At 40.7% G+C, this 21366-nt stretch overlaps 1 protein-coding gene across 1 annotated transcript in view; it reads left to right on the top strand.

Moving 5' to 3' along the window:
- Positions 1-21366, top strand: part of ntrk3 (neurotrophic receptor tyrosine kinase 3) — a 175151-nt gene that overhangs the window by 81325 nt on the left and 72460 nt on the right. Inside the window, exons 5-10 of the mRNA XM_022744966.1 lie at positions 3735-3889; positions 4530-4672; positions 5941-6082; positions 12754-13059; positions 16889-16944; positions 19380-19482. Coding sequence (XP_022600687.1) covers positions 3735-3889; positions 4530-4672; positions 5941-6082; positions 12754-13059; positions 16889-16944; positions 19380-19482 — 905 coding nt within the window. The remainder of the gene's footprint in view (positions 1-3734; positions 3890-4529; positions 4673-5940; positions 6083-12753; positions 13060-16888; positions 16945-19379; positions 19483-21366) is intronic.

The following is a 21366-nucleotide window of genomic DNA, read 5'->3' as shown; positions in this document are numbered from 1 at the left end:
TGCACTAACATCTGGAGGCACTGGATTGTTGCAGAGGTGATGTGACGAGCAGAGCATCTGGAGCAACTCCACGTTTCTGCTGAATAACCACAAAGCCAGGCATCGCAGGGAATACAACCCACAGTCACACCCAAGATCAGTGAAAGAAATAAGCCAAATAAGGCGATTTATTAAACACACAGGATTTAAAAACCTAAAATAATTCCTGACAACAGTATAAGTAGAGGAAGCAGTGCATTCAAGCTGAGATCAAAGCACGCCAGCAACAATGCAGTATATAGCTTATCGTTGCTTGTGATCCACGTCTCCTGAGCCAAAGCACCTGTGTGTACATTTCCCAGAAAAACAGCCTCCGGTGGTGATCATTACCTCTCCTCTGGAGTAGCGGGGTGGATCGTTAGCCAGCTTCAAGGAAACATCACGCTGTTAGCTCTCCGTATCTGGGGTCACACTGCTGTTTGCTTTTGTTCTTTTTTTATAAGTCTAATCTGCTCTCCTCCAGACATTTATCAACTTCCAGCTGTCAGTTTTTTTTTTCCTTTTGTCTTATACCTTGTTTAGATGGTAGAGCTGTAAAATCACGACTATGTTACTGTGCCGTACAAACTGGGCACATGTTTGAAACACAGGGTTGCAGCTCCCCTATTTGAGTGCTTTTTTTTTTTTTTGTCTGTATCTATACAGCAGCATGTTGCCCCTGATGAGCTCTGCCCAGAGGAACACTGGGTAATGTATGGAGGTTGTGCCTCTTAACAATTACCATAATTACAATACAAATGGGAGAAAGCCTGAGTTGCCCTGCTCTGGTGAGCTTTAATCCCTTGTGGTTTAACTTGCTCAGCATTAAATGAAAACCTTAAACAGGGAAAGTCTTCTCCAAACAGGCATGTAGGGAGCCACCTGTCTCTGGAGTGAGCTGCTCTGTGCTATGTACAGTATAGTTCTCATAGTCCATGTAAGGATCATAGGTTGTTGCTCCTCTTCACTGTGGGATATTTTGTTTGTAATGACTTCAAACTTGTGACCAGCCCCCCCCCCCCCCCCTTTTTTTTTTTCTTTTTCTGATTTAGACTGTGTCAAGTATCTACAGATGAATGTCAATGTTAGTTTTTAACTTCCAATGTTTGGCATTTCATTACTAATATAATAATTAAACAATATTAAAATCTGTTTGCTGAAGGCTAAGTAAGTGCCATCGCATTTCAGAGGGAAATATTGTACTTTCTTTTCAAAACACAAATTGCTGTAACTGAAGACACAAGGACACGATGAATGTGTTCACTTTTAGATTTTATAAATTAATAATAATGGAAAAATAATACATAGACAGAGGGCTTTATTTTTGCTCTTGAGTTAAATTATATTGTGCAATAGGAGGAAAGATGCCACAATATACAACACCACAAGTCTGGCCCTGTCTGTAGCATTCAATCGTCCCTGGTGCATCTGTGTTTCAGAGTGTTCATACCCCTCAAAAAGGCCATCTTTGCTCCTTTCTAAGAGATACATGTACTGACACATTGCCAGTTTCTAGCAGTTTCTACATTCTGTCCTTGGACACTGAGTTTCTTTTGAAAGAAGACAAGACACTGCATTTTTCCCAGAGATGATTAAAAAGCTTGAGAAACAAACTTGCTGCACATAAAGCTCACACAACCAGAGTTTTTTTTTTTATAAATGATAATACACAAAGTACTTAAAGAAATCATTACACCATTTAGAAATGAGCTGAACAGTGGATTTTTTCTTAACCGGTGGAAATGAAAGCAGGATATTGAATTTGACTAAAATGGAAAATGGAGGATATTTTTTAGGAGTTAGATTTTGATACTTTGGTATAAGAGATAAAACTGGTGTCAACACTGACTGCAATTAGAAGGCTTCTGTATAAAATAATTGCTCTTAATCATTAATAAAGTGAATCGGTTTTGTGCAGTAATTAAAGAGAAAATGAGCTGATAATGGATTGGTATGATGTTGTGTCCTTGTAGCAGTGTGAGTTAGCTCAATGAGTAAGCTGTCATATAGTGAATGTGAACAGGCCCAGCTCTAACCACAGTATCAGATCCAGGGAGCACCTGATAATAAGCGAGATCCACCTGCGGGAATCTATTCTCATTACTTCATACTGCACAGTGGACTTGCCCCATACATTATTCATGCTGTCTGGAATATCTTATTGACCTCTGTCAAGGACATTTGGACAGGCATTCATCTTAACAAAATTGGTCAATCACAGCCTCCAAATTGGACATATGCAAAATGCCGAGGTGGCGTACCACGTTGAATAATGTGACTCTGTGGTGCATACTACTGTGAGAATGAAATGTATGCACAGAGGAGCCTAATGATACCTGCCTGCTGCTAATATTGCCTGAGACTGATAGCCTGAGCACTGCTTTGACCTCTGACCTCCTCACATTTGAATGCCACGGTGCAGACATTCTTTTTTTTTTTTCTCATCTGTTGATTGAGTGTTACAAAAATATTATTAAGCACACATCTGTGGCGACTGTCATACCATGTATACAATGTTTTGTATTGGCAGTCACTGCCATTAAATTGCAGCTTTTTGTTATTGTCACTGTTAATGATATTGTTATTGCTGATACTGTGAAGAATGTTGCTAAGTAGGTTGAGTGTTGTCAGATCCTTCCTCTGTCTCCGTTGCTAATGTAGATGGTTGAATGTGTGCACAGCTTGGAGGTCGCAGCTGACTGCAGTTCATTTCACCACCAAACACTAGGACTGAAGTTTTTTCCAGGAAATATCTCTGAGAAGCTTACACTTTCACTACACACTATGTGTGGAGTTAGCCTGATACTAACATTTGACTGACTTGATTATGTAGCATTCGATTATTATTAATTGTATTGCTATTTCTATATTGAATGGCTGAAAGGATCAAGTGTCAAGGGCAAGTGTGGAGGATCATGTACTGCGACCATTTCAGGGTGATGTGTAGCTGGTTTGAGGATGATGATTTGATGGTGCCTGCATTGGTTTTTAAGAAATATTTTTCCATAGCGTTGAAGAGCAGGCTGCCATTTTACCCTGAGAAATAACTGGAAGAAACTGCAAGGTAATTCAGTTATATTTCGTAAATAATGGCATTTGTCAAACTATAACTATGGCAGTTGCAGGGTGGTGTTTCTGAGCTTTGAAGAAGGTGTGTTTATTTCATGATATGTCTTAGTATTTATTTGGTAGAAACCTGCCAAATATTCTGGGTTCCTGTGAATGTTTTCCTCAGGAAACCGGAGCAGATTTTGACAATAATTTCAGGAATCACTGAGATATAAATTCCTGGTACTTAATGATACCAAACACTTGTTGCCTCTGTGAATATTGTTTACACATCTTGAGGAGTACTACCGCATATATGAGAAAAATATTATATAAAGCCTAAAGCGGTGCGTATGAGTCATAGTTCAGTGTTGATGCAGTACTCTTTTAATTTTGTTGGTGTTGCTTAAAAAACTTACATGGATTCAGTTGATATAATGATTGTTGCCTTCAGTAGGCTGCTGTTTTTTCTGTGTTGTTATTGAGGCTGTTCATGTTGCTGAAAATATGTATATGTATAAATGACTATAAGAGTGTCACTGCCTGTGCTGCTTGCGTGCTTTCTCCAGATCGTGGTGTGTGCCGTTACTGCTTGTATCCTAAGGTAGCTGCACAGTCTGGTTGTTGTTATTGTTGTTGATTGTATTATTCCTTTCTTGTGTTTCAAGGCGTCTGGATGGTGTGGTGTTCGACTGTGGTTGTGATATCCGCTGGATCCAGCTATGGCAGCAGAAAGGAGAAGCTGGGCTCCACACGCAGCAGCTCTACTGCAGGAACGGAGCCTCCAAAATACGACTGCACAACATGTACATCCACAACTGTGGTAAGAGGAGGGGAGGAGGAGGAGGAGGAGGAGGAGGAGGATATGATCTGTGTTTAAAAAGGATGAAAAGAATAAAGGAAGAGGAAACAGCAGGGGGGGGGGGCTAGAGAGGAGGAGAGCGAAGGAGTGGGGGAAAAAAAGTGAAAGGTGAAGCGGGGAATGGCTGACGGAAGGAGACGGGAAAAGCAGGAGGAAGACGGAAGGGGTTAAAGGTGAAATAGAGGGACGCAAAGAGAAGCAGGGAGAGGAGTTGAGGCGGAAAGAGGAGGAGGTGTGACAGAGTTCAGTGGGTGAATCTGATGTGAGGAGCTGTGTGTTAATTCTGACAGAGGCTGTAGACTGCAGTATTATCTCCTGTTGGTGACTCATCCCTGTGACATCTAAAGTGTGTTTGTGTGTGTGTTTGCGGTGTGTGTGTGTGTGTGTGTGTGTGTGTGTGTGCCTGTGTCCCATTGCTTCCTTTGTACTAATTTCATTACAGTAATGAAAAGTGATTAATTGATTTGGTGTGAAAATATGTAGACACAAGCAGTGACAGGCATGTATTAACATGAACATAAACTGTGTGTGTGTGTGTGTGTGTGTATGTGTGTGTGTGTGTGTGTGTGTGTGTGTATTATTTTTGCATGTGTGTTTTCAGACTTACCAGAGATCAGTGTGAGCCACAGCAGTGTGTTGGTGATGGAGGGTGACAATGTGACAGTGAGCTGCAATGGATCTGGATCGCCACTTCCTGAAGTGGACTGGACTGTCAGCGGCCTGCACTCCATCAACACACACCTGGTCAGACACACACACACACACACACACACACACACACACACACACACACACACACACACACACACTACCCCTAACCCTAACCTAAACCTAATTGTAACCTAATTGTAACCCTAACTCTATAAGCACTATGACAAGCATTGGCCTCAAAAAGCAGCTTTACTGAACATTTTTCAGATTTTTATTGGTGTTTTTTAGTGTACAAACTTATCATTATGATTCCCAATGACCTGCATATGCTCATCAAAAATCATCATTATATTAACAATTCTTCATTTTGCCTCTGAGTGAGTAAACAAGCCATTTGTATCTGAAAATCTGTTCACAAACGGTCTAACAATAAAACTCTTGGTTATGATCCAGATAATGATCAACAGACTCAATAGACTCAACAGACTCATTGCCATTCATTGACATTGACTTTGAATTTACCTGCATTTTTGCAGTTTTGGGCATTTTGACTTGTTGCTTTGACAACAGCTCCACATAAATCTTAAGCCAACTAAAAAAAAAAAAAAAAATCAACAATAGTTAAATCACTTATTCACGAACAAACAAGCAGCTTTGCTGAGTGGCTTTGCTGCATAGGTTACCATGGTGACCTGCCCCTGTTCAAAATAGGCCAGTTTTGTGAGAGTGGGAGGCATGGGTTGAACCCACAGCGAGCCAGCTAACACACTAATCTCACTCCCTGAGTCAGGCCCCGGGGACGTCACAGCAATAACAAGAGCAGAGATAAACACCAAGAAGAGGAGAACAGCAGTTTCTGAAATTGCCATGTGGCTGTGTTTGGCATCTGTGTCTTTAATGCTTGCAGTGACTTTACAGATGAAAGTTACCTCAGCCTCAGGCTTGATGGTTTCGGGTAGACGGATACTGTGGCGCATTGAGATGAGTGAAGTGTTGAGGAGCCTGGCCAACTGAAGGCAAGGAGGGAAACATAAGCATTGTGTTTGGCTACCTAAAGGTGTTACTCTGTGAATCAGTTAGTCTGATTAATGCCAGAATTGACAATTTATCGCTCTTTACATTCTTGCACTTCATGCCCTAGTAGTAAGACAAGACTAAATCGTTGAAGTAATTAATTCCCATTGGTAGTGTGTACTTCCTCACTGTATTCTGTTTCTTTCCACAGGAATTCAACAGATTAATAATTAACTTAAGTTTTAATTAAGTAATTAAAGATTCAAACCCTGTAATATGATTGTATGTGCTGCACAGTATATCCTTCGTATACCTAAACATCTCTGTCTTTCATTCTCTGTCCATAGTCCAATGTGTACTGGCCCAATATCCACTCTATCAACCTGACTCTCTTCAACATCAGCCGAGATGACAACAACTTCCAGCTGACGTGCATCGCAGAGAACGTTGTGGGGATGACCAACTCCTCCATCCAGCTCAACGTACAGTGTGAGTGAAATGTTTGGAGGAAACTGGCCAATCACTGTAGAGGTGGTGGTGGTGGTGGTGGTGGTGGTGGTGGTGGTGGGGAATCTACATTTAGATCAGTAGTGGACACATTAACTCACAACCAGACACAAACATTTCAAACTTAACACTAGAGGCTCCCTTTGATTGCCCGCTTCTGTCATGTTTAAATTTGCACATTGATAAGAAAAACATTTTTACATTCTCATAAAATGCTTGAAGATTCCGAGTTGATATTAATGCTGCCCATTTTATGTGACGGTGAGTATGTTGACATAAAATATTTGCTTATTATTACTGATTTGTTTAATGAATCTCCTAATTAGGTGTAGCTGTTTATGTTTATTTTCATAAAGGTTATTACCACCAGACAACAATGACAAATAAAAAAAACAAAAAGTATCATAGTTTGTTTGACAACATAGTAGAATATTGGACTTTTTATACTTTTTACACCTGCTTTGTCTAATGCTACAATTCAAAGTAGGTTTATTTAAATAGGTCATCTTAATATGGTCATTAGAATATGTTTGTATGTAAAATGACTGTGACATTTTATAACCTCAATATTTTACACTGTTACCTTTAACGCCAGGGTTGCTACAGGGCAGACTTTATTAACCCACAGGCTCTGTGAGGCTGTGTGAAGGTGCAGTGGTGCTTTCAGCTAAACACTAACTTCTGCGTGCATGAGTATATCATTAAGACAGGTTTAGAATTTTGAACTGATGATGGCACAAGGTTATTACAGTGTGAGGGGGCATGAATGTCGCAACCAAATTTCATGGCAGACCATCCAACAGTTGTCGAGACACCTCACTAATTAGCAAAAATGTCAACCTCATGGTGGCGCTACAGGAAGAGTCAGACAGTCTGGACCAAACTGGTGACCAATATCGCCTCCCCTAGAGCCATGCTGCTAACGTCCTGCTAATGCTAGTCTTTAATGTTTGGTCAAGATTAAGTGTGGGATCAGTAAGGGTTAGCCCAGGGTTGAATGTAGCGTATTCTGTCCATTAACAGTTGTGTGTCTTGGTGTTGGATCCTCTGTGCCGACTCTTCATGGATGCTCTGAATAAATTTTAATGCTTAAAAGGTGAAATTATGTTGCTCTGTTGTTGAAGACGTTAATCAGTGAGCCCTTCTGGTGAAGTGATTGCTTGGAATGAAATCTTGTGGCCGACTGCTGAGCTAGTGGCTTATCCATATTAGAGGCCATCAACTTATCTGGCGTCTACCGTGGTTTGGTAAAATCTTACATATTTTGATACAGACCTCGACGTAGGTGTCTCCACTCTCCCTTAAATAAGCACTATACCAAAAGACAGCACAATTTGATACTGGCCTTAAACGTCAGTGCTGAAGTGACATTTGTACAGTTGACAGCTTCATTGTCGGTCATCTGTCAGTCAGTTATTTTGTGAGGCATATATCAATGTCCTAATGCCACTGTAACTATTTCTTCAGAGCCAAGACAAGCTGGCCTGGCTGGGTTTAAAGACAGTGCTGCTGTCTTTGAATTTGACTGACCACAGTGAGGGGTAATAATGTATAACAGTCTGTGCCAACTATGCCCGCTAAGAATGAAACCCTTATAGCATCTATTTGCATTAGTAAATAAAGCAACACAAGGTAACAGGATGGGATAAAGAATAAAGGAAATGTAGAAATGTAATGCAGTATCAATATGAGGAAACATTAAAATTAAATTAAGTAACTGAACTATATCAGTGCTAACTACAAGCACAAGATGAGATGACTTGACCAAAATCATGATCTTGCTCAAACACCTTAAAGCTCCTATATTTCATGTTTTTATTTTAACAGTGGATTAAATGACCGCATGTAATGTGATAGTGATGATCCCATGGATAATTATCACCCAACTCTGCACGTCCCCTCAGCTGTACGGAGTGTCGTAGTGTCTTTCAGCTCATTGTTTTGGTTTTGTGGCCTGCAATTTTACTGTTGTTGTTCACTCCTGCCACTCTCATCACCATGTCTTTGGCTCAGCTTTATGCTAGATTAGGATTATTGAGGATTATGAATTGTGAATAGATTTGGTTGTATGAAGATATTTATGATTTTGGTTCTGCTTTTAATATAGGTCCTGCAGCATGATTCTTATCAGTCACGACATGAATGGTTGCCACTGACTTTGCAGAGACGCAATCAGGCAGACAGTAAGAAAACAAATCAAAAAAAAAGAAAAAAAAACTCTATAAGATACTTATTATATATAATATATGGTTACATGAGGTCAAGAACACTTGGTGGTTTTTATTTTGCATAAGATGGCTGTCTTTGATGGACTTATGTTGAAGACTGAAAATATATCTTGTATTAATGACGCCGACAGTCTAAGAGAATAATTTACAACAGGAAAAAAATTCTCCTTTATCAAGCAGAGCAGCCAAATTATGCAGGTACATTTAGAATGCAATGAGGTGTTATACAGTTACAAACCAAGTGAAATTGATGCAGCCAATTAGCAAGAATATACCCCGCAGCCCGCATCAAAGCTCAGCCTTGATCGGAAAAAGAAAAGGAAAAAATATATAACCCTCAGTAATGATAAAGCAATGATTTGGTAACCATGTAAGTATCCAGACCATGAATTACAGTATCAGCTCTTACATAACTCATAACTTTGACCAGTGGATTGGCCCTGGGCAGATTTGGGAATGACTGTATTCAAAGCTAATATTTATCAAAGTTAGCTGACATTTTTCTCTTTGTAGCAAGCTTGCTGTTGTAGAGTACAATCTGTTGTGGCTGTTTGCAATGCATCACGCTACAGGACAGGGAAGATTTGTCACCAATTCAAACACTCCCCTACTGGAGCAGAGCTGCTAAGGACCATGCTAGAATGACTGATTGACTTTGCAACATCTAGTCTTCAGGGCTTCCTCCACACGGACACTCTATGGATGTACATCTCCAGGCATTTTTTTTCCCCCTGTTGACACTCTCTGCTGGTGCTGCAAATTGACTTATTAATTTTTCACCACATGCTCTGATGGTAATTACATTTCCTCCCCTGTGCAGCCTATTGTCTCTGGAAATGTCATAAAATAGCTAAAACTGCTGCTCTGATTAGGGAGTAATCTGATTGACAGCAAAATTACCAGCCGTCAAGTAACATTCTCTGCATTCAAAGATGAGTTCCCAATTTTAGCGAAACTGTAATTAGCCACAATGCAAATTCTGCAGACCCATTGTTCTGCTGCTGTCTGGAACAATAGCAGCTCTACAGCATTGTGGACTAATATACGTTACCATGGTTTTTCCATCACTCCTATAGGCAAAGTGTAGCTCTCTATTAAGAACATGACACTAACACCTAGGTTCGTAGTTCTGTTTCCTGCGTAGCTCTGAGCAAGGCATTAACTCTAATTATGACTAATTAATGAGCAAATGAGATGACTTGAATCCCTCCTGAGACTCTGGATGTAAGTGTGCTGCTTCATAGGTTAAAGTGTTAATCACAAAGTGGTTCAGCCCTGAGGGGATATGTGGCAATACATGTCTCATGAAACTGTTGCCTCCCCTGTCACCGCCAACCATGATGGTCTATCTGTAGTCTGGCTGGAACATGGCATTTGAAATATGCCACCAGTGTTACCAATAGATAACATTGCACAACTCGACATGTATTCAGGGTTCTCGCTGATCAAAGGCATGTAGTTATCAAAGCTTGTCATCTGTATGAGCTCCACGAGGACACCATGTTGTTATAGACCGGTATGGAGCGCTGTAATGACTTGCATTGTATTGACTGAGACTGGGCTGACAGCCTTACTGGGGGGAAAATGGATCGGTCCCTAACTGTCCATCAACAGGAGAATTTTTGTTTTTCTTCTCGCTTTTCTCTCTGTCTGTCTTTAGGCTGCACAGCTATATACCGCCCTCACTTCTTCCTCCCTCCTCTCTCTTCTTCTCTCTCATCTCTATCTTTTCTCTTTCTTCCTGCGCTCAAAACCACAGCTCTGCACACGCCCACACACCAACATGTTCACACATACACATGCCTTAGCCTTTAGTTCAGTTGAATGACTTTATTGTCACTATTGTCTGGCAGAAACAATATCACCAAAGCAATTTATGAAATGACAGCTTTCGAACACCAATAAATAGTTTATTCATGTCCTTACTGGATGATTATTTAGTTTGAAAACATGAGCATCCATTCGATGACAGGTATATATAACTGACGGTAACATTTATAATCACTTTATCTGACAGTCATTTTAAATCGCTCAATCATAGTCTATTACTGGCTGTTAATCATGAAACACAATTTCAGCATTTGCAATCAGGGCCGTGTTGTTCTAGAATAAAGTAGGTTTGTACAACTTGTTGTCCAATCACATAGTAAATCTAAAAGTGTTTGTACCAAATCCAAACAGCCACACTGAAAGACAAAGTCAACAGCCGGTTGTCATAGAGATGGGGGAGACACAATAATCATTAAAATACGGGGATGACAGTGCACATTTTCAGACAGTCTCTCCTGGATGGCAATCATAGTGTAGCCCTGGTTGTTCACATGAAAGTGACAGAAGTAGATGTATAAATAATTTAAAAAGAGACCTTGAGAGAGAGGTTCAAGCCCCACTTACTTACTCACCTCCACACACCTGGCCAATCACAGTGGGAAGTGGGTGTGAATGTCAGGTTGTTGTTTACAGACATTGTAAAATTCAATTTTCATCTTTGAAAGCTGAAGAAAAAGGTGGCTTTACGATTACTGTTTGATCAGCAGTGACAAAACCCCCCAGACTGGATTATCAACTGGGTAAAGTGGGCAAAAATGGAATATGTAATATAATTTAACTGCTAATTTGGTCAGGATGCTGCACAGTACAGTAGAGGTGAAGACGGACCCTGTATTACAATCTCATTTTGACCCTGTCTTGTAAAGACCATTTTTAGCAATGCTAGTGGTATGACAATGTGAGTGTGTTGGTGGGTCGGTCCACCATCCATCCATTAGTCCAGACTAAAATATCTCTACAACTATTAACTGAATTGGCATTGGAACATCTACCAGATGGGTTGGAACCAAACTCCGTACAGACATGTGGTCCCCAGAGCATGAATCCTACTGACGTCAGTGATCAACTGTAGTTTGCTTCAGACCTCTTCGGGATGAAATATCACAACACCAACTTTTCATATTAGCGGCATCATCAGGTCAAACTTTTAAATTGTCCAATACTAAAGTTGGACCAAATTCCCACATTTCCATCAGCCTCAGCCGGGATGCTAAACTAAGATGGTAAGCATTACACCAGCTGGACATATCAAGGACTCATCACGGCTCAGCATAAATATAGCTTCACAGAGCTGCTAACATGGCTGTATTGTTGTATTGTACATTTTCTCAAATCAAGCTGTTTAATCAAACTCCCTCAACAAACTGACATATAGAAACCCTGGGCCCAGAATGGGAGCACTGATGGGATGCTTAGGCAAACAATAAAGCTTCTATATAGCCTGCTTTGTTTATTGTTCTTACACTAATGGGAACTTGGAGGCGATAGGGTACAGATACAATTCACAGATGATGGAAGGAGATAATCGGCACCCAACCACAGATTTTTGCCTTTGGGCCTCCAAACAGATTAATCTGACTATGCAAATCCCTCATTCAGTGATTGTGATCATCAAGTATTTTATATTTTTAATTAATGAATTACTTAACTAACCCCAACCCTATTTCACGATTAAAATTCTAACTAGGAAACATGTAGTATTAAGTAGCACACTTCATGCAACTGCAGGTGGGGATTCATTGGGACAGCTGCAGGACTGTCTGAATGACAATACAACCACACACATACAACTCTGATCTAGTTATATAAATAGGATTTCTCACACATGCCTATAGAAAATGCAGGCTCCATTGAGACCCAGCAAGAGACAAAGGGATGGTGTATCATGAGGATGTGTGCACGCTGTGGAGGTGGCTGGGTTGGTCTGATGGGGGGTGGCTGGTATGTAGAACAGACACAGAGAGAGAGACTGCCAGGTAATGCCGTCTGCCAAATATTTCCTTTTGATGATGTAGCTGCAAGAGTGACTCATTGCAAAGACAAATCAGTGGATGAATTGTTCATGAAATGTATCTGATGGTATTAAAGTGATAAATTGCCTCTCAGCTTGGAGGTGTTGTGGATTCGGAGGTGTGTTGCTGCATGTCAGGAAAGAGAGGTCCTGTGCTTGTTTATGCAGAGGAGATTCCTCCGTTTATTTCAAGCAAGAGCAGTCCCTCTATCTGTTTGTTTTCTTCACCATCCAGTGTAATGCTGCAATATGTAACACACAGTGAAAGGCTCATTGCCACGCCCAGGCAAGAAACCAAACTCCAAATGTCATCTTTCCCAGAACATATCACAACAGCTCAGTGTTTAGTCTGCTGCAGTTTAGGTTATTCAAAGAATTAGGAAAGGTTTTCAACTGCCCAAGGAACTTTCTAAGCACATAAAGGTCTCCAGCTTAAAAATCAGGCGAACAAAAGGTTTAAAGAGGATAGAAGGAAAGAAGGTGGTCAAAGAACTACTCACTTAGCTCTGTCCCCAATGATCTGAATGCCTATAATGTTTCTGTGTCTTTTAAATGACATAGTTTCTTTCAATTCCTCACGGCAGTTCCTCCTGTCATCCTGAGACTGGCTGAGCCTGAGCAGCGCCTCCACACCTGCATCGAGTTCACGGTTCGGGGTTACCCCCACCCCAAGCTGCGTTGGTTGTACAAGCAGAAGGAGATTCTCCAGAACGACTACATCCGAACTGAGATGGACTTCTACCAGGACTATCTGGAGGGGTGTCTGACCTTCCAGAACCCCACACACATCAACAACGGCAACTACACTCTGGAGGCCAGCAACCCCCTGGGAACAGTCACCAAGACGGTGTATGCCCACTTCCTCATGAAACCGGGCATCATTGATGAAGGTGAGCGGACCATTTCTGCTTGGTAGTTATTCCCCAGTGTGTGTGTGGTTAATGAGTGATGCACAGTCGGCAGCACTGATGTCCCCATAATCACAATAGAGAGTACACTTAAGGTCAAATGTCATTTATATGAGGGTAACTAACACACTTTTACTGCCTGGCCATCACATAACTCACTGATTTCCACAAGAGGCCCACTTCAAACAGTTCTTGTTTTCACTACCTGTTGTGTGAATTAGAGGTTCCGCTCTATTGGGGGCTTTTAGTTCTTATTAAAATCTCGCTTCACAGGTTGCAGGTTGTGGAGCTGATCCCTGTTGGCTGGATAGCAGCCAGGGTTCATCCACAGTTCAGTCAGGTAGATTGTTCGCCTGCAGTTCATCCTGAGTTCACAAGGAGGGAGAATAAACCCACAAAGGCTGGCAAATTTTTCCCTATGGTCAATATTCCAAGGTTAATACCTTGTGTCAATTTATTGACATAGTGTGACTTTCTCTGTCTTCTCTTTTGCAGAAATAATGGAACTAGGTGAGTGTTTCAATTTTCAAATTTAAACCTGATTTTTTTTTTTTTTTTTTGCTCTTTTAGTGCTTGTTGTTTGGTGTAATCATACACACGGAGACAAACACTTCACTTAATGGTGCGCTAGTTAGGACAGTTAAGACAGTAACCATGGTGAAATGTGTTCACTTTTGTGTTGCATTTCATAAACAGCAGTTAACACTGCTTTGCTACACATACTGAGTGTATAGTATACTCTGTGCTTTGCTCAGTGACCCCCAGGCTGTTGAGAGAGAGGGAACAGTGTTCACCTTCTCTGCTTGGATTAATCAAGGGATTCAAACTATCAACCTTTTAGTCAAAACCCCCCTTTTTTTGAGGTTGTTGGGGGGTAATGCAACTGTTGTTGCAGTTTTTACCTTTTCCTTTCCTTTTTTCCTTTCTGTACCTGTTGATTATGTTGGCAGACGTACCCTCGAAAACGCTTAGTAGTTTTTGAGACAGAAAGATGAAAGACGAAAATGGCTTCTCTTCATAATATGCAACCATCAATTTTGCCAGCTGAAATGACAGCAGATTTTATCAGCTGGAGCTAATAAGGTAATATTAGCTAGCCATTTGAGCTAACAGTATCTTCATGAGTTGATTAAAAATGTCATCTCCAGCTGACTTTTTAGTGTTTCAAGCCGACTCATTTTAAAACAAGAGCTATGTAAAATGGGGTCTTCAATATCCACTTGATGACTGTACATGACATTAAAGTATCACAGTTGGAATATATGATGGTAGAAAATATATATTTATTTCTTTTTAACATAGCCCTGTTTGGCTTCTTACCTTACATACTCAGACGAGACAGACAGCTTTATTGTTGGTAATGTTGGTATATTTCAATGTGATACATTTTTAATGTAACAAGAGAAAAGGAAAAATTTCTTCATTATTCCCCAAATCTAATAAAGAGAAAGACACAGCTGCTAATGTTAGCCCAAACTCTGATATAATAGCACCCAGGACCAGCTCCCACGCAGAGGGTAAATATTACACGGTGGATGTGTTAGGTCTTAGACGTAACGCTGGTTTGCTACAACCAGACAGACTTGCCGTACTTTGTTGCTTAACTAGGATTGCTAATGAGGGAGGGGTTTAGGGAAAGGGTCATTTGTTGAGGAAGGGTCAAGTTTTTGTCATTCTTTCACACGCTCTTTTTTTCAAAGATATTTTTTGATTTGAACGCCTTTATTTGCGAGTAGACAGCAAAAAAGGGGGGTGAGAAAGAGAGGGGTGCACAGCATTGGACAAAGTCCACGGCTGGAATCAGCAACGGAAATCACATGCCAGATATTTCTCATTCTGTTTATTGAGGATTGTATCAGCGACTCAGGTTGCATAAGTATGCTGCTTCTCTAACCCCTAACTAACCACTCTCTGTGTAAACAAGCTAGTTTCTCACCCCGTTAGCTGGTGATGTGTGAATGTTTGTGAAGTGGTAAGTGCTGTCATCTTGTGGGAGCGATGCTTTGGCCCACTCTCACACTGCATCGTAAATCTCCTGTGTGTGATGTGTGGCTTGGCCTCAGGCTGTTGTGGCAGACTCACTGTTGACAGCTTAAACAAAGTGGGCTGGTCTGATCTTTGACCGTCATCAGAGTCTTCTTCCATCTCCATATGAGGCCATTCTTTCTAATAAGCCACGGATTATAAAGCTGCAGAGTGGCCAGGGATAGAGACGGATGGATACTGACTGTGTTGGCGAGCTGCATTAGGCAGGCAACGACTTTATGTTGCCACACATACACACCGTTTCTGGGAGCGAGGCAGGTGAGGGAGAGGTGTTAAGGTGACAAGAGTGTGAAACATTATAGCAGCGGTGTGTGAGGGAGTCCAGCAGTAGAAGAGAGACTGACGGGTTGACTGAAACTAATGCTGCTGAGGAGAGAGGAGGGCAGAGGGAGGAGAGAGGACAGGGATGGAGGCTGGGAAGAAGGGACAGAGAGAGGGTAGTTAGGGCACACACACTTACACACAGAGCAATGCACTTTAGTGTACTGTGTGTGTCTGAGCCAGTGGCAGCCAGTCTACCATGTGGCCATTAATTTGCCCACAATTAGTCTCTGATGTCCTGGCTGGAGGCCTCAGAATGGAGTTTCCCTGACACCAGTTCATTTGGTTTCATGGCCTTCTCTCTGTCCTCTTCTCCTTAAACTTCTCACACCTCTGCTCTTTGCCAAAACCTCTTGTTTGCAGGGATGTGACATGCATTTTAACATCAAGAAATTAGTCAGAATGGATTTTCAGACATTAATACGACTACTGGTGACTGTAGGAGTTCTTCTACCTGACCTGAGTTGAAAATTTGCATGACATTTTTCAGATAAAGATGTCAAGTTTGATTTGGTTCAGTGCATTTTTGAGCTGATTTAATTTCACATAATTTAGCATTTGGTGCTCAGGGCTGTATGAGCTTCTTTTCTGTTTTTTTCTGATTGTGTTTTGCTCTAAAACAGCTTGTTTTCATTATTCTTTGTTGTTGTGTGTGAACAAGCATGAGTGTGCCTTTGTGAAATTATGATAAAATGTATTTTCTGTCACTCTTGAGTCTGGCTGTAACTCTGGATGGCAAATTTCAGGCCTTGGTAGGAACCTTGTGACAGGTGTCAGACGTGAGTGTATTCAAGGCTGTGCAGACTTCTAACCGAAAGCCTTTTATCAGCCTCTAAACATAAAAATGCATAGTTCATCAACATTGTCTCTAGCTGTTAAGGCACAAAACAGCGGGAAGGCATAGTTCTTCCTGTTTAATCCACTTTGAGAGATTTAACATTTATTCGATTCTCAGAAAAACATGAGCAGCAAATACTCAAGAGTTTATATAAGAGGAGGGACACACAAATGAGGAAAGCACAAACGGATATGTTCAAATAGCAGCGAGACCTATCACAAAAACATTAATTAACCTATTTGGCTATGTGGAGATGCTGAAAATATGCTTTCAATTATATACACTAGAGAGCACATCAGGTCACCTTATTCTAGCCTTTTAAGCTGTGCATTAACCCGTGTAAGTGTTACGCTCACTCTGCGTAAACAGGTTCATTCCATAATAGACCGAAAAATACCTTATTCTAATGTATCCACTGTGACGTGTGCTTAAAGCATATTTTGCATAGCACAGTGCATGACGGTGCACTGTTATAAGAAAAAAAGTGTGAAACATTCTCAGTTTACTCCTTAATTATTGTAATTGCATGTGAAAGTAAACCGCGGCCATTAAGGGTTTATTCTTACTCACAGCAACTGATGCCCGTTTTGTGTTTTTATGTTGCAGTTACTTCGACGCCATCAGATGGTGAATCAGGCCGACCAGATGAAGATACATTCGGGGTGAGTTTTCTCCTTAATGATGTTGATGAAACAGATGCTAAAGATGTTGCCCCTGGACTCAGCACAGAGCTGCTGTGTGTTTCAAGGCAAAGCTGAACTGCTTTTTATTTGTCAAAGCCCCTCGTAGGGATTTGCACTGTTCTGTTGACATGTAGCGCGGAGGCACAAAGACTACAACACACCAGAAGACGTTAAAGTCATTTTTCAAAGTTGTATGTTTGGACACTAATAATGTTGATGATGGTAACACATTCCTACAGTGACTGATGCTGTTTAGAAATATTATGTAATATGCGGCTTCTGTACAGTTTTTGAAACCAGTGCTGGTGAGTTAGACAGAGATACTAACTCCTACTATTGCAGTTAATGGGCTTTTTTTACTGGTAGATATTTTGACGTGTCATAACAGTACAAGCACAGCGTTTGCAGTCTTTGAGATGTGACAGTTCCAGTTCACTGATTATATGCATGCTCCATCAGAGGCATGACTTACACATAAATGGAACTCAGCCATCGTTAGTGATATTAATTACACCTGTGTGCTTTTCCTGTTCTGACGAGTCCAAAAGGTTCATGTTTTACAGTAACAGCCGTTGTGCAGGAGCAGCCACACTGAATATTTAAACACTTTCGTCACTGTAATGGGCTGTGGATGGACCTTTATATACCTTTACATGAACCTAAAGACACAGTATTGTTCTTCTATTGCAGTTTTTCATTTTTAGCAATACAAGAGAAAATACTTTTAAGATGAAAATTAATGTGTTTGCTAGACATAACGCCATCTCTGGAAAGGTGTTTGGGGTTGCTGAAGTATAACCTCACCAAATCCAGTAAAGAACAGGAGACAGCCGATAATGTTAGTCTGATATCATCCAGGACCATCTTCCACACCACGGGGGAATACTACACAACAGATGTGCTAGTTGTGAACATTTGTTTCTGTTTTTTTTTTTTACTTTTACTTTACTCACAAACTACCAAACAAACCAAGTAGTTGGTTAATGAAATGCTCTTTAGCCTTAGAAGTAGTGCTCTGGTACTACTGTAGGAAGCAAGTTAGCTGGACATGCTAAAAACTGCAGTGTTAGAACAGATAGACACAATTAATACCTTAAGCTTTGGCTGTTGTGTTTCTGGTGTTAAAAAGTCTAAAGAAAAGAAAATGCATTGTATCTCTGTCTGATGCACATCACTTCAACATGTGGAGAGATCCGAAGCTCCCCAGAGGCTTGCCGTACCGATAGATCTTTTTCATAGCAGACATTTTGACTTGTCATAGCAGGAAAACAAATTTAATAAACGATCAAATATTTCCAGTAAGCCATGACAGTGAAACACAATAACACCACCCAGGAACAAGCTCACCTAGATGGAACACAGTCGTTTTTAAAGGTGCTATATGTGAGTTTTTGCTGTTGCTACATAGCCAAAGTTAGCATTAACAGCTGTTTACTTACCAGTCTAGAAGAAAAGGTTGCATGTCCAGCATCAAATTTCATTCCTTTACTTGCCAAGAGCTGTCTCCGGTGGTGGAAAGCAACGCCAATGTTGACTCTCTATCACTTATTTTCTTCAATTGAAGTTAGCATGCTACCCAGCTAGCCCTGGCCCAGCTGGGTGTCCAGTCTGCCCCAAAGATGTAGCGCTTCTCAGAATTTATATTCATCTTTTGTATTGTATAAATGCAGCTCTTGGCAAGTGACCATCACAACCTCCCACTCCCACCAATAAACAACGTTCAGAGAGACTACAGCCCCTTTAATGTTATTGTTTATGTCTGTGCTGTTCTTGCGATGACAAGTCAAGATACATGCTGTGAAAAATATAGCTCTGTAGGGTTGCTGGATGATCTTTCTTTTCTTATTTTATTTCCTTTTTAATTTTATGAGTAAACAGTTATTTATTGGCTTATTAAATGTGGCATTAAACATGAGAGCATTAAATCCTGTAGGTGATGATGAGTAGCAAACCTTGCTGTATAACTGTGGATAAAAAGCAGCTGTCAATATTTTTACTACTTATAGTATTTATTCTTACACATCCAGATTAGTACAGTTTAGATCAGAAATAACTGGTTGAAATGATGATGCTAAAACAGGCCTTTCAGATACAGCAGCTTCTTTAGAGTCACGCCATACACAAGACTTTAAAGTAGTAACTGCACTTTTTTCCAAACTGCACTGAGAGTAAATCTGGCTGTAGATGAGGATCACATTTAAATTACATTCTGTCAACTTGAATACATCACAGCCAGACAGCTGTTTAACTATTTTCCACACTGCTGTAATCTATGAGAAAGCAGTAGTCACAATCTAGTGGATTAAAGTCTGATTTGCAGTATTTAAGGTGATCAAAAATCTGGAAAAGATTATGATGTGAACACACTCCTTTGATCGCTGCCTCAGTCTGACACAGCATTTCGTTTCTCCCAGGTTTCCATCGCTGTTGGTTTGGCGGGCTTCGCTTGCGTCCTCCTCCTCGTCCTTTTTGTTCTCATCAACAAATATGGCCGGCGCTCCAAATTCGGTATGAAAGGTAAGACTACACAGATAATCTGACGAGCAGATAGGAAGACAGACAGCTTTGTTTTTTGCCTTTCTGCCAGTTGCGTCATTGTGTAGAATCCATTCCCCCCCAGTTAATCTTCTCTTCAAAACCTTTGTTCACTAGAAAATGTACATATGCAGCTACTCGAGAAGTCCTACTTTTTACTGCATGCTTACTGAACCACTAACACACTTGAGTCTTACTCCCAAGAGTTTCTTTTCCCTTTTCTTTCCTCCTTATGCTGCATGGAGTTTAGTCCTGCCACAGGCTATACATTTGCAATCATCCATACACATGCACATATATAGACAACTAGATCAATACTCAAGGACAGCATGCATGCAAGCGAGGTCTATGCACTGTACACACACCTCATATATTTGTCTGCTGTGCAGAGCGATTGCAGAGGGGATCCTGAATTAATTAGCGGACTCGGCACTGTCGATCATGCTGAGGAATTCAATAGGATTAATATGGCTTTTGTGCATGCTGAGCTTTCATTTTGGGTCAGCTCCAGGTTTTGCTTATCTCTGTTGCGTTGGCGTTGTGGAAAAGGAAAAGGCTGTTGTAGCACTGATCTAGGAACAGAGAGCTGAGCAAAGAGGAGAGGACGATGAGCAGTTCGCTTCCTGTGGTTCAGGTTCAAGTGTTTGATTCGGGTGGCAGGCAGGCACAAAACATACATCCTCTGCTTGTTTCTGTCAATACCAAGCATATTGTTCTCTTTAATCAAAATATGTTCTAATAACATGTTACCGTGACCCATCACCTCAGACTGTGTTTTTCATTTCATACTGTTAGCATGGTATAAAGCAGCATTAGCTCCTGCCACCTCTTAATTAGCTACTTTACAGGATTAGACTTTGTTACTTACCTTGGTGAAGAACTCTTATTTAGGGGTTGGCAATTAGCCAGTTGCATTGGCCTAAAGCTGGCTCTAATCAACAATGAGTCTTACAGTTAATGAGGCTTTACAGACATGTTTGTAATGTCATATGAATTTAAGCTGTGCTAACAAATTGGTAAGACACAAAGAAAACAAAAGTTACAAATCCTGCTAAAAAAAAAATGGATAGTAAAGATAATAAAAGCAAGATGTTGTAAACAGGAGATCACATAGAGAACAGAAGGCAGTTTAACCCTGTGTGTATAAATACAGGAAGATTTAATTGGTGTCACAGCTGCTTGCTAATGATGCATCTACTTTACTGTAACTTACTTAGTGGTATAAAGCACCATTATCAGGAAGGTGCCAGTGCACAAGTATTTTCATATCTATATCATCCACCCAAAACTGTGAGTTGTTTTTGTGATTTTTATTTAGTTCACAGTCCAGTAAATGCAGCATCAGGAAATCAATATGATTCAGGGTGTAAAACTCTGCCAGGAATCTGTGTTACAGCACTGCTTTAGTTTTACACTTACTATCAAATAAAAGGAGGCACCGCTTCATAGCGCTGGCAGCATTGAGAGCTTAGCATGTTTTAATGCTCAGAGCACTCACTGGTACTGTAGGAGTCAACTCTTAGCAGAAGGGTGCTTCAAATGCAGTTTCAGTACTCTCCAAGCAGGAGCAGTGAAGAAGGTAATTTATCTCCGTAATGGCAACGTCCAAAGTTCTCTTGGACACTGTAGGGCGTTTTTTTTTTTTAAAATTGCATTGCAGGGCTATCTACACTGAGAGGGGTGTGGTTCTCCAGCAACGCTCACTGCTCCATATGATATGTTAAGATTACCTGTGTTGCTCAAGGGCACCTCAGTGTTTTCCTTTTGCGAGACTGAAAAACATTTTTCATACATTTTTTCTTTGCTCTGAATTTTTTCCTTGAGTGGTTAGAGATTCGCTGCTTTCTTCATGGTAACTAGCTGGTG

This window comes from Seriola dumerili, unplaced genomic scaffold (genome assembly GCF_002260705.1).
Source record: "Seriola dumerili isolate Sdu_G_001 unplaced genomic scaffold, Sdu_1.0 BDQW01000003.1, whole genome shotgun sequence".
Classification (NCBI taxonomy): domain Eukaryota; kingdom Metazoa; phylum Chordata; class Actinopteri; order Carangiformes; family Carangidae; genus Seriola; species Seriola dumerili.
The sequence above is the reverse complement of the archived record's forward strand: the minus strand, read 5'-3'. Positions and strand labels throughout refer to the sequence as shown.